At 48.0% G+C, this 13,032-nt stretch overlaps 1 protein-coding gene across 1 annotated transcript in view; it reads right to left on the bottom strand.

The window, feature by feature from the left end:
- LOC119101687 (uncharacterized) overlaps positions 1-11,443 on the bottom strand; it is a 49,188-nt gene extending 37,745 nt beyond the window's left edge. Inside the window, exon 1 of the mRNA XM_037225107.1 lies at positions 11,041-11,443. Within this exon, the coding sequence (XP_037081002.1) occupies positions 11,041-11,443 (403 nt within the window). The remainder of the gene's footprint in view (positions 1-11,040) is intronic.
- Between the last annotated feature and the right edge of the window lie 1,589 nt (positions 11,444-13,032).

Below are 13,032 nucleotides of genomic sequence, written 5' to 3'. Positions count from 1 at the left end.
AATTCTTAGAAACCCAGCTCTGATAGCCAAATTTCACCTGGTTAATACAACCTCGGACAATATTCGACTTTTTGCTAAGGCATGCCGATCAAAATACTGCCAGAAATCCACCACTATTTCACTGTTCTGTCATCTACACGCCAACGTTTTGGAAAAGAAATGGCAACACTTCTTTAAGAACAATGTCTTTCCTGTGATGCGGTTCATTGCTTCCCATTGTTTGCATCTTTGTCTGACACGGATCACATGACCGATGAGAATAAAATGGTGGTTCATGAATCAACGCGCCGTCCTCTATACACCGGGCAGCCTCCGATTCAGCTACTGCACCAAGCCACCCGCTCACGTGACAGCTGCACGCTGGAACGCAGGCTGCGCGTGAGTCCGCCCGCACGCGCCTCTGCTCAGCAATCTGTACCGGCCGAAGACTGAAACCCGGCCCGGTCCGTGCTGACCGGAGCCTGAAGCCCCGGTCCGATCCGTGCTCACCGGAGCCTGGAGCCCCGGTTCGATCCGTGCTGATCGGAGGCTAAAGCCCCGGTCCGGTCCGGTCCGTGGTTTACCATCGTCCAGGCACGTTCAAGCACCGCCGATCGTTGTCGATCGTCCCGCCCGAACGTGGGGCTCGCTTTGTCCTCGTCGAAGCCGTTGCACCGGTCAAGACACCCTTCCCACCACATGAAAGCCAGATCAAGGGCAAAACCATGAATCGTCTCGCGGGGTTGTTCCTAAGCTAGCGGCGGTCCCCCTGTTAACTCAACGTTCCTCGTGCATAAAATTCCTCCGTCGATAATGGCATTGATCGTGGTTGTTAACGGGCGTGTTGTGCTGCATCGCTGCAATGCACCCGTGTCGGCGACGCTCGCCTCGCCTGTGGCCCGAATCAATGGCTGTGGAGCTGCAGCCGTACGGTCGCGGACACAATCAGTCGTCAGCGTTCTTCGCCGCCGGGCACGCGCCGTCAAAATCATTACCGACTTGAATACAGCCCTTCAACAATGCTTTTTGCAGTGGCCACTGAACGGATGGCTGGACTGGTTGTTGGCCGCCTGGGAGCTTAGTCGTGCTCTGTAGACTGAAAAACATTCACAGCGCGTGCTGTTTGCAACCAGCTGGCTTCCACCATAGTCGAAACATCAACAAACGAGCGGATCGGTTCGTCAGCGGCATTTAACACTCCTTTGTGTTGCTGGCTTGGTTGGTGGTCAGCTGTTGTCCAGCAGTCCTAGAAAGAATCGCATTGCAAAGGAAGCATTACGCGCTTGAACCTGAAGCCAGTAACGACCAGTTGCAAGTTTTACGCCCCGTGCAAGCTACCATGCGTTCGTTACATGCACTACAAGCATACCGTTGCTTGCTTACAAAGTGCATTCCTGGAAAATGCAGCTTGTAATTTTAAGCTGCCAATTGTAGGCCGCGCTTGTAACTGTACTTCAGCTGTTGCTGCAATGGCACGGAAGCTCGAAAGCCCTGGCTGCCCACTGATAAGCACCGGCATATCCTGGACGACACGATCCTTACACAGTATTGACATTTCTGCGCCGCTCTCGGACGCCGCTGGTTCGTATCGCCTTACGAACGACGGGCCTGCACGCAGCTGACGTTAGCAAATCAAATGGCAGGATTGCACCTAGCTAAAGCACCGCCATACACGTACTTAACTGGCCACGTGCGCGAAAAATGGGATTCAGTTTTGCATCATGGGCGTCAGACTTAAAGGAAATATCACGGGTCGAGCTGAGGCCACGAAAGTCTGAGCTATTCCCATTTGTGTGCTTCTCAACGGATTTGGCGGACTCGATGTTGACGAGAGAAAGTTCTTATCTGTTTCATGTTAGCATCATTTGTGAGAAAGTCCCTATGGGCACACCATTGGGGGCTCACGACTCTTACAAATGAAGCCTCACTGGCTAAAAAAATTGCACCAAAACCCTCCCTAGAAATTTGAAGCTCGCAACTCGTCCAGTCCAGCCTCTTGGCATCCCTGTGTATCACCATAGGTTTAATTTTGCGAAGTGCCAAATACATGGCGCGGAAAAAATTAATTTCCCCAACCCTGACTCGCGTCGCTGCGCGTCGTTTGCTTTTGCTCTTTTCATCTTATTGATGTTTTGCAGGGGCTGGGACAGTGCTTGTTGGATTTGATTATGACGTGTATAAAAATTTTGTGTAATGTGCACGAAAACTAAAGAAGGGTGCTGTGCACGATGCTATCTGTGTGTACGTTAGCCATATGTAAGCCTGTTGGCGATGTTAAAGACCCAGGTTTTTCTCGTTCCATGATTTGAGTGTAAGGTGGCGCTGGGCCGCCAGTTGCAGCGGGCTGTGAGTGTTTTGGCTGCTGTCTTGCACTTTGCTTGTGCGCGGGCATCGTTTCTATAGCTGCATTGGCAAAGACGTATAGGGACCTGTTGGTATAAAATGTACCATATTGTTATTATGTTGTAAAGCCGATGTATCTCTTCAACTAATCCGAGCACTGCTCAGATAACCAGCCTTCATTTTTTTGTTGTTGTTGTTGGAAAGCATTTTGAGGCATGAAACATTAGGATGACATTAATGACAGCTAGCAAGCCTTATAAAGTTGTGAATATTAATGGATGGGGCTAGGTTGCAATCCAACATGTGGCTGTTGCGGCTGAATCGCAAGTCACATCATTTTTTCATCATCACATCACCTTCCTTAGGTATGGGAGTGCACATAACCAACATTATGTGATGAACGAGAAACAATTTCCGTAAAAGTGATGAGATGATAAATTTTTGCAGCCTTCACATTACATTATTTAAAGTCAAGGGCTAATAATTTGCTGTATGAGTCGAACCATGTCATGGGTATCATAAAGGGCAGTTCTGCCCTTGAAAGCTAATGGCAACTACAGCGCTCACCTTTGTTTTGCTTATATATGCTAAGGACCTGCAATGAAATTGTCAGACAGGTGCCTAAGATGAAAAAGCGGGCGTATTCAGTCCTTACAGTGGGAAGAACTGTCATAAGACTGTGCTGCTGTCCATATATATATATATATATATATATATATATATATATATATATATATATATATATATATATTGGACAAGGATCTGTGCCACAAGCCAACAACAGTGAGAACTGTACATGCTGTGTAGAAAAGGGATGCTGTGACCAGGTCTATGACATGACTAGCTTACTGCATGTCATGTTGACCTCGTGTGACCTTATTTTGGCATCCTGCATACATGTGACTATGTACTGACCAGAAAAAAATTGTAGCTGACATTAAGGCTGCATAGCGCGAGCAAAATGGATGTCAAAATACTTTGAATCATCGGTCGCATGAATGCATCAAATTATCACGCTAACCAATGGAATGACCTTGACCTGACCCATTGTGGTATCTACATGTTCGTAACACAGCATCCTCAAGTAGCCAAAGAGCATATACTTTTTGAAGAAATGAATAGTCTCAGTTGACCCAGCCCCTGCGAACACGTAACGGGGGTCTGCAGGCCTTTGCCCTGACCTTGACCTTTCATTTCAGCATGATTTCTAATTGTTGCTTCTTTAGGATGCGCCCAATAGCTTTTTTCGTTCGCAGATATATTTCCAACTTAGACAATGAATTCCCCAAAAAGCTTTGTGAGAGTTTTGTCTCCCGGCTTTCCAGCCCGAGGCGCTCGGCTGGGACAACAGCCACTTCATGATTAATAGGCCTTGCAGCTGATATTATGGCCTGTTCGGAAAAGAAATTGTCTTGTTATGATCTAGCCAAAGTTATTTAATGACTTCCAGCCTTAGAGCCGTTTCAAAGAGCCAAGGGAACTGCGGTAGGCATGTATCCGCCGTTGACCATTGCGTGCCGACTACACTTATGACGTCATCAGTCGAAGCAGCGGAATTTGGCCGGACGGTTATACTTTCTGTTTTAGGGCCTTGGTCCAGACAGTTATGGCTACAGTGTATATCTTGTAAGGACTGGTTTTATTCGCAGAAAGCGGTTCCTTCAAAGGTCGACACCTCCATTGTTCGATGGCGTTGATATGACAGCTTTTTTCAAGATTTAATCTGAGTCTTGACTGGATGCATTGCTTGGGTCAGCATCTACGCTAAATAGTGGTTGTTGTGCGTGCCCGGACCCAGCCACCCGATCGTGAAACTACGGTTCAACGGAACAATTTTGCGGTGGAAAGTTAATAAGCAGCAACGCTTGGCACGGTCCGTCTTACCACTGATGTTATCTGAACTTAAGTGTGGCCGCTGCCGCCGGCCGCAGGTCATCCAGGTCAATAGCAAAAACGAATGCGTAAAGCGACTCGAAGCGACCCCCGTCAGGGGTGCGTGAATAGCGAGGCAGAAGCTTAAGCCAAAACCTATCTGAACTGTGCGGTGATTGAGCCCGAAAGTAGTGCAGTTTTACGCAAGATTTCTTCGCTCACGCTTGAGTTACTTTCTAACTGCAATACACATGGCCAACGTAATACACAAGTGGAGTACAGTTGGTCAGAGGTACACCTTTTTGAAAAAGCATTTAAGGAAAGTGTGAAAATTACCTGTGCAAAATGCACCACGAAGACCGATTCTCGCCACCGCCCCAAAGGAGACCAAAATTAGGAGAAAGCTAAAACAGTGCGTAAGTAACTATGTGTTCTCATGCTAGCATAATCCAGACACTGCTCATGCCAGGTATTCACCTACAGCTGATGTAAATAGCTGTTATCACGTTCAGCAGTCATGTATGGTTGACCATTTTGCACATGTATGTCAAACCACACCATGCAGATCATTTAGTTTCTTGCCTTGCGGAATCCACCATCAACAACCAGGGCAATATGTTTTGAATTCACTATGGGAGTTCAGTTTCAAGTTTTGCTGCATAACTTGGCTGTTAAATTAGCTAGATGTCTGATAACTGAGATATATTATAGTGATGTACGACACATCATACTGCCACAATGCTGGACGAACTGTTCCACTTAAGTGAAAACAAAGTAGTTCACAAAACGAAAGATGCAATTAATACCAGGTTGTGAACTGACCACGAAAATGGCAGTTGAATGGTACCTTTGTGCAAAGTGCACAACCCTATATCTTGTCACATATCCTAGCCCGATCAAACCTGTCCAAATCTGAGCTCAATTTGGCAATAGCTATTGAATGGCACAACATGTTTGGATTGATGCTCCTTAAGCTGAATTATAAACCATAGCTTAATCGGAAATACAGCTGCAAGTCAGTCTGCAAACTGTGGCATGTGTCTATGCCAGATTGAAATATAATGAAATATATTTTGGGAAAAGATTCACGACTAATTCATGCATTGGTGAAAATGCCTGGTAAACGTTGCGCTGACACGAAATCTGATGGCAATGGCATACAGAATTCCATGCAAACATAATGAGCACGTTAATGATGCTGAACATGTTAATCGAATCCTGTCTGTAGTCCATAAGCACTACTTCACGAAGGCTATCAGACTTTCCAAGTCTGCTGAGAACTCGCTGGCAGGTCGGTAAGAGCTAAAAATATGCACCACATAACACAGACACAAGGACTACAGGGGAGGGGGAAGGTAGCGGGGGGGGGGGGGGGGGGGGCAGGCGGCTGAGCTGCTAATCTATGAACGCGAACCTCGGCGCTTTTGACCTTTACTGTAAAAATACTCAAAATGGCTATAGTCCCAAAGCAAACTTGAGAAAGCCCCTATTACCTGCAGGACAGGTAGGTATACATAATACAAAACAGAACAGGTAGGTATACATAATATTTATGCTGCTTGTATTATGAAGCATCTCACTTACATGTCCCACATTTCAAACGCATTGCGGATGGAGAAATACCACATTCAGTAGCTGCCAGCCTTACTTTTGATTTCTGTTCCAGACGCCTGCACGCGCCATTCAACCAGCATCAGTGTAGAGCACCACACGCTATGCTGGGGTCAATTTAACCTCCCATTGGGGTCTCAATAACTAAGAAAGCTAGGAGCGCTACATTCGCGGGGTGGATCGGAATATATGTGATGTCACGTTTATAAGACATCAAGTTGCTAAGTTATGACCTTCAAGGCAAATAAGGTCAAACAAGGTCAAACTCCGAATTGGTGACTAAAGTGCCCTCAGATCTGCTCTCGCTACTGCCTTTAACCTAGATAGGTGTTCTAAAAACGTAGGAAGCCTGGAGCCATTTCCAGCTTCCGAGTTCTCCAGAAGGGTTCCCGGGAGATGAAGAAATATTTCAATGAGTGGTTTTACAAAGGTAGGTAAGTGAAGGCTTCAAAACTGATCTTAAACGATAAGAAAACCATTAAAAAATATATGCATCAATCTTGACACGGGGTAACTCCCCACAACCCAATTTCTCCAGCAATATGAGCTAAAAATTTGGATGCTATTCAGGTCCCCCGTCTCCCTTCGATTCAAGAGGCCCAAACAGTTTTTTTTTTAAACCATGCGTGTGGTAGGAAAATGAATAAAGTTCAATATTTCAGACCGATTGCTGGTAGAATAGTGGTATGAGCTCTGGCCAGAAATGGAATTAAATTTAATAGACACAATACTTTTTTCTATAGAACATACGTTAAGGCTCACGTTTTGGTCAAGCATTGCTTTAGTTAGGCCAAAGAGACACTTGCAGGGATGTTGACGAGATGAATCTTTCCAGAAATAGGAGGACGAAATCACATAGAGTCCAAACTTTCAAGCCTAAAATTGACTTGCAAGTGTCACTTTCCGCCCCCAGATCCAGAATTTTGACACACTGCCAGAGAGTGAAATCCAGGTCTGTCTAACAGTCCAGCCGGGCAACTTGGCACCGAACTGCCCCCAAAAAGGATATCGATAATGTCATTCTACAACGGACCAAATCGGTAACAGCTTCAGACCCTGTCGATGCCTGGAGCTGTGAACTAGCCCCAGATATTTCCCCGCCTTTTCCCCGGTATAACCCCTGAGTTTCCAATGCCCCAGACGCATAAGGATATCATTTTCCCTACGAGAATGCACATTGGCAAGCTAACGCGTAGCTCCCGTTCGTATGCATTATCTTCCGTGGCATCTGTAGCACTTCTCGCCCCCCTCGCTTCTGACAACAACGTCAAAGCTTATTGAAACTCCGCTTCGCGCGCATGCAGGTACTTGCCTGCGCATTACTCCTTGGCAACTTCAGAAAGCTTCTTGACTTTAACCCACCTCAGCCAAGTACGTGCTAGCTTAACACGCTGGCTTCGGAGGCGTGGTCCTAACCAGTGGAAGTTTGTAATGCAATCTGAGCAAGTTGAGCTGACAATATTGTTCCAACTGATTGGAGAGATTCAATTGCGCGCCAGCCAAGGCTACCGAGCTGCGGTTTCTCGGTGGTTAGCAAGAAGGGAATGTGGGCATGTCCGTTGCTACGATATACGGCGCCATGTCAGCCCAGTGTTCAGTACAGTTGTTCCATTCGAGAAAGCACGCAGTAAATGTAGGCTTTACTACTTCTTTGTTTCTTCTTTTACTTAACGGCAAGTTGCATGGATAGTTAAGGATGTATTGATCCCGACTATTTTTGTTATTACTGGCAAATCTCGCCGACACTACTGGCAAAACTTCAGGTTGGGACAGTTTCAGAACTCATAACCATAACCGTACGTCGGAAAGCATAGCAAAACTCAAAACATAACCAGATTGCGGAAGCATCGATGTTTTTGGGTAAAGCGACATATTGACGCCATCAAATCAACAACCTTGTAGATTGAATAAAATGACAAAAAATGCGACTGAGCTGATGAATTATGAATGTTGCAGACTAGTCAGCAACATTCAGCAGTAACAATGAAATAATAGGGCAGGCCGAGTTGTCTACATATCAGCACATGCCAACATATTTGTCGCTCGTAAAATCGACCATCTAACATATTTTTCGTATCTGTGCCATGTGGATGAATTTGTAACACCCCTGTGCGACATCCATTGTTGTGTTTTTAGTCCTGGTGCGTTTTTATTCGGACCTAAAAAATGCACGAGTGTGTTCGAATACAGAGTCACTTAAACACAAAACTGGTGCGTTTTTAACGACATGAATGCATCAAACAAAAAATGTCCATCGCAGCACACGATAAGCTGGTAATGAAAACAGGCAAAAAGGTCAAGAGACATGATGCAAACAAGAAAGTCCTTGGTCTCCTGTTTTTTCAGCGAGATGAGTTCAGAGATCTTGCATTGATTTATCGACCTTCAAATTGCCCGGATGTGCTTTTAAAACAAGGGTATGTAACGAACATTCGCTCTTTGGCGGTGCTCAAAGTTTCAAGCTGTGCTTGTAATGCTGCAATTTCGACAAACTTTTGCACACCAACTGTGCCAGCTTCAGTCTGGCTGGCTGCATGAAGCTTGAATATCTGTCTTGATTAGAAACACTGAAGGGTTTTGCATGCATCGTTTCACAAGCAACTTTCAGTAATATCGTGGCAATTTCAAACGAGTAGGCATTTCGGCGCATCTTCTACATTTAAAGCTATAACATAATTGCATGGCAAATAACGCCGTCGCACTGATCAGCTCAGCGTTTGAATTTCTTTCCAGCCCATTGGTTGTACTAAACAGAGCTGTCATTTGGAACTGCGCAACATAGTCCATTTCGTAGCATGTCAGACAAATTGTTTCCGATCTATTTGCGGAAAACTACGTCCACAAAGTCGTGTTCAGTGTGATGAGCTAATGGCTGTGTGTTGTGCACATTTCAGGCATGCTGTGTGAAATACCACTGGATCAGACGTGATTTAAACGTCCCACGAACACAGCAGCACCAGCTTTTTCGCGTACGTTACTCTAAGGAGTGAGGCCGAACACAAACCGGGCTTTTAAAATAAATCATTAGATGGAGTAGTTCCGAGTGGCGTCATCAGCTGAACTGCTCACCAAATTCATAGATGACGTTTATTTTTAATTGCGACTGGCCATGCTGCCGGCACTAACCGGCACGCTGGTTACGCTGCCGGCAACAGAACGTAAACATATCACTCATTTAGCAAACACATGTTGGCCTGCCACCAAGCGGCAAACAAGAGCCCTGTTATCTGATACGATAACTGCTCCCTGGTGACTATATTTATCATTTCACAACAAAGTATAGCTCGCAATACTTTGAGCATGTCAGCCATTTCCCGCGCAAGCAGAAGGCACGACAGAGGCGGCCCAGAGCGTTCAGATGCCGCTCACTTTGCTCGTGCCCCCCGGCGGCCAGCGGCACCAGCCCGCACCGGAGATCATGGGTACAGCCCAACAAACAGTTCAGCAAAACCGATGCGGCTTGCCTGAAATTTGAATGCGTTGATGCTCCAGCCAGAGGCCATGACCTATATGTTAACATGTAGTTGGTGAATTAGCAACTCATCGGATCCAGTGATCAATGCGAGTGTGTTCTCGCTCCGGAGCGCCCGTCAAGTTGTGTTTTTGTTGTTGGATGGCCTCGCCCCAACCCGCCTGTGCTGGCCCACGTGGAGGTGCAACTTTTTAATAAGTGGCCGGGTTTGCTGTTTCGCGTCGCCACGCTCTTTCCCGGTTCCGCGGTACATGCTTGCACGTGCAGATCCCTAGCCTGTAGCTCAAGTGAATCATGCATCGTAAAAGCATTTTCGTGTATGCATCATGTCAACAACGAGCAAAAGACCAGCCCTCTGGGCGTGCCTCTGAATCACTGTCTGCAGAACATCCATTTGCTTTGTAGTTTGTTGGTGCAAGTTCGCTGACGGTTGCACGTTTCACTCCGTTGGACTTGTCTCGATGATCGCGGCCATGACTGTGCCGTGAATCACTGTCTGATCCGTTTCAGCAATGAGGATCACTCTTCGTGGCTTGTCACCTTGTCATTAATTATTTCAGCTTGTGACCCCGTTTAGCTCACTCGGGAGCCAATGTATCGTGTTTCAGAAGTCCTTCGGGAGTTTCAAACTGTCAAAAGGTGCTCGTGCGTTCGGCCCCATGGCACCGTCGACACCTCCAGGTACGGGAGGGGGGTAAGGCCCAAAAAGTCCTGCCCCGCTCCTCTCCTCGACAACGCCGCTGCCGATCTGTCGATTCCGGTAGGCGCACCCTTTCGAACAGATCTAGATCGACTCGTGACAGCACAGTGCAGACAGTACAGACAGTACGTGACAGTACGTGACAGCACGTCAGCTTCAGCGGCCGACAGAACCTGACAGATACCGGTATCCTGTTCTGTTCACGACTTGTTGTGAGAAGATCAAGAATAATTAGCGTATTATTGATTACCATGGGCAGTGACGTGTCACGGTCAGCAGCAGTAATTTTATGATGAAGTCAACGCAGAGCGAAGTCGTCATGCACGGCACCCAGCAAAGGCAAATACTTTAGGCGCCAGGACAAAACCAAATTGGTAGCCAATTGATACGCTGGATACTGTGCCTATTAGCGTTCGAAGCATCTGTAGTATGCTCGCAGCGCGCGGAACTGCATGGCTGAGACTCGGCCACAGAGAGGTCTAGCGCTCTCGCAGCATTCGAGTGGTCACTACCACTGTCGACCATGTTGGATGTGCCGCTGCGTCGGTGCAATCAAAAACCCTGATGGGTATGTACCCTAAGGTGTTACACCTGCCTGAACGTTCATCATTAAGATGACAAACAATTGTTACATGTGCATCCTGGTGGGATTGGTGTTGCTTAATGATTGATTTGATCGATTACTGGGTGATAAATGTAGTCCTGTCGCTTGCATTTCCGCTCTTCTTATAAGTGTAATTATGTATGTCTCGGCACTTATAGTTGGAAACGCCAAAATGAAGGGCTATGTTTGGGTCAATGTAAATCGTTTCATAAATAAAACAAACACGTGCAGGGAGTGCCATGATACAAAAGTGTGTTTTAGGCATATTGTTAACCTATCACCAAAACGACATAAATACATTCAACCGCTACAACTCTGACAAAATGCGTCCCGCTCACCACTATCCTGCACGCGACGGCAAAAAGAGGGTCACATATCGCATTTTACTTGCATTTGATCCCACCGCAGAACATTGAGACCTGCGCTCGCACCGGCCAGGCCGATGGCGACATCACTCACCCGTGTCAAGGTCGCTGGCGTCTTGAAAGCTCATGATGTCATAGTCATATGCCTGGCTCTGCGCACTCACCACCTGCACTGCGGTCATGGCGACCAGGTAAGCGGTCAACCGGCGCCCGCTCGGCTGCATCGCTGCGCCCTTCGGCCGGCCCAGCCCGCCAGCGGCGCGCCAACCGCGCCCTAATACCGCTCCGAGCCCACCTCGTCGCACTGGCATTAACGCATCGGCCCTTATTAGGTGGGCGCCCGGGTCGTCGGCGCTACGATTCCGGGCGACGGCGACGGCGACGGCGGCGGCGGCGACGTCGGCGGCCGACGGGTCCCCTGCCTGCAACAGAGCGGAGACGGCGATGAGACGCAGCCAGAGGAGCGCAGACCAGGGACGGGCGCTGCCAGCCGACATGATGCCCGTGCATCAGCGATGCCGCCATAGCGCTGCTGGTACTTATCATGGGGACAAGACATTGCATTTCCAGAACGTGGACAGCTGGCTCGTTATACAGTTTGGGGCGCCAGTCGCATTCTCCACGTGATTTCACATTTCTTCAAATTGTTGTCAGAATGTTATTTGATTACTTCTGAGGCTCCATCTGGCGTTTTCATTAGGACGGTAGCATTTAAGTATGATGAATGCTGCCTCTGAAGGGAATATAATGCAACCACAACAGCGGTGACGCGTTATGAAATCGTCGCGCGCACGGTTTTAGACATTTAAGGCTCGGCATGCTCATCCTCGTGATCTTCGCTTTAAGCGATGCATGATCATATTCAGTCTTATGCCCCTCTGAGCTGAAATATAAATAAAGTACAGTAAGCAAAAAGTCTAATCACAATGAGATCTGGCGACCAAACGAATACTGGATTACACCGTTTCTTTTTTTGTGTGTGTGTGTTTTGTATATTGTGGCCCTAATGCCATGCCTTATTAGAAGACCATTCTCGCTTTGCCGGAAGCCAAAGCCTGTACGCTGCACAGGGCCACCGTTTGCGTTGCCGGCGGTCCTTGAGACACGAAACCATCTCTCAAAGTTCGCGCTGTCGTCACTCTGCGAGACCGGAGACCACATTCCATCGTTCGCGCTGTCGGCAGTACCAAGACGGGAGACCATCGCTCTCGCGCCACCAAGGCCCGCCCGTCTCGACCGAGATGCTGCCCCGCCCCGCCCCGTCGTCGTGTGACCTGACCTCGGCGGCCGGCGCCCGGACGCCGCAGCTGACTGGCCGTCGGACGGCGGTCGATGGCTGCGGGACTGAGCGGCGGTTAGGACTGATCCAGCCGCGTCGAGTGGAGCGCCGTCCACCTCTGCAGCTCTCTGGGTGCGCTGCTACAGCCGACGGAAGGGACCGACTCGCGTGACGCATTGTGACATGATCCGAGTGGGCAGGGAGCGTTCCTCACAGACGCGTCTGATCAATGTCATCAAGCGGCTGAATGGCACTGCACTTATGCATAGCTTGGGCGTATGTCAGGCACGCTAAGATGGAGCAACACTGACTGTCAGCCTAGAGTAAGACTGTGCCAATCTTCGCCTACGATCACATTTAAATAATGGGTTTCGAGAGACATCAGGCTCCCATGGGTCGAGCAGATGAGGCAAACTTTAAAGGCCAGGGACTACACTACATGCCTACGCCAGAACTCGGGTAACTGGAAACAGTGCAGCGTCATGTAAGTAATTCGGAAGGTGTGCGCCAACATCTGAGTTTCATGCACCTGCTAAGCGATGATCGTGACATGACCGCTGCACTCCACACACACACGTAGACCGTCCCAGTTCAGCAGGTTGCTCTGAGTCCAGAGTTACCAGCCAGACGATACCGAGGGTCAGGGCGCACTGTTCGTTTGATCAAGGTATTTGTCCCCAGCAAGGTTCTTTTAATCGTTCTTCTTGTAGGTCAAAAGCAAACGAAAATCGTCACCTTGCTGTGACGGAGGACAGTTGACCTGGTTCAGAGGTGTTGATGATGGGCACCCAATCATGTCGGAGTATG

Source organism: Pollicipes pollicipes, unplaced genomic scaffold (genome assembly GCF_011947565.3).
Source record: "Pollicipes pollicipes isolate AB1234 unplaced genomic scaffold, Ppol_2.1 Scaffold_2555;HRSCAF=2994_pilon_pilon_pilon, whole genome shotgun sequence".
NCBI lineage: Eukaryota > Metazoa > Arthropoda > Thecostraca > Pollicipedomorpha > Pollicipedidae > Pollicipes > Pollicipes pollicipes.
Note: the sequence above shows the minus strand (reverse complement) of the source record. Positions and strands in the feature narration are given on the sequence as shown.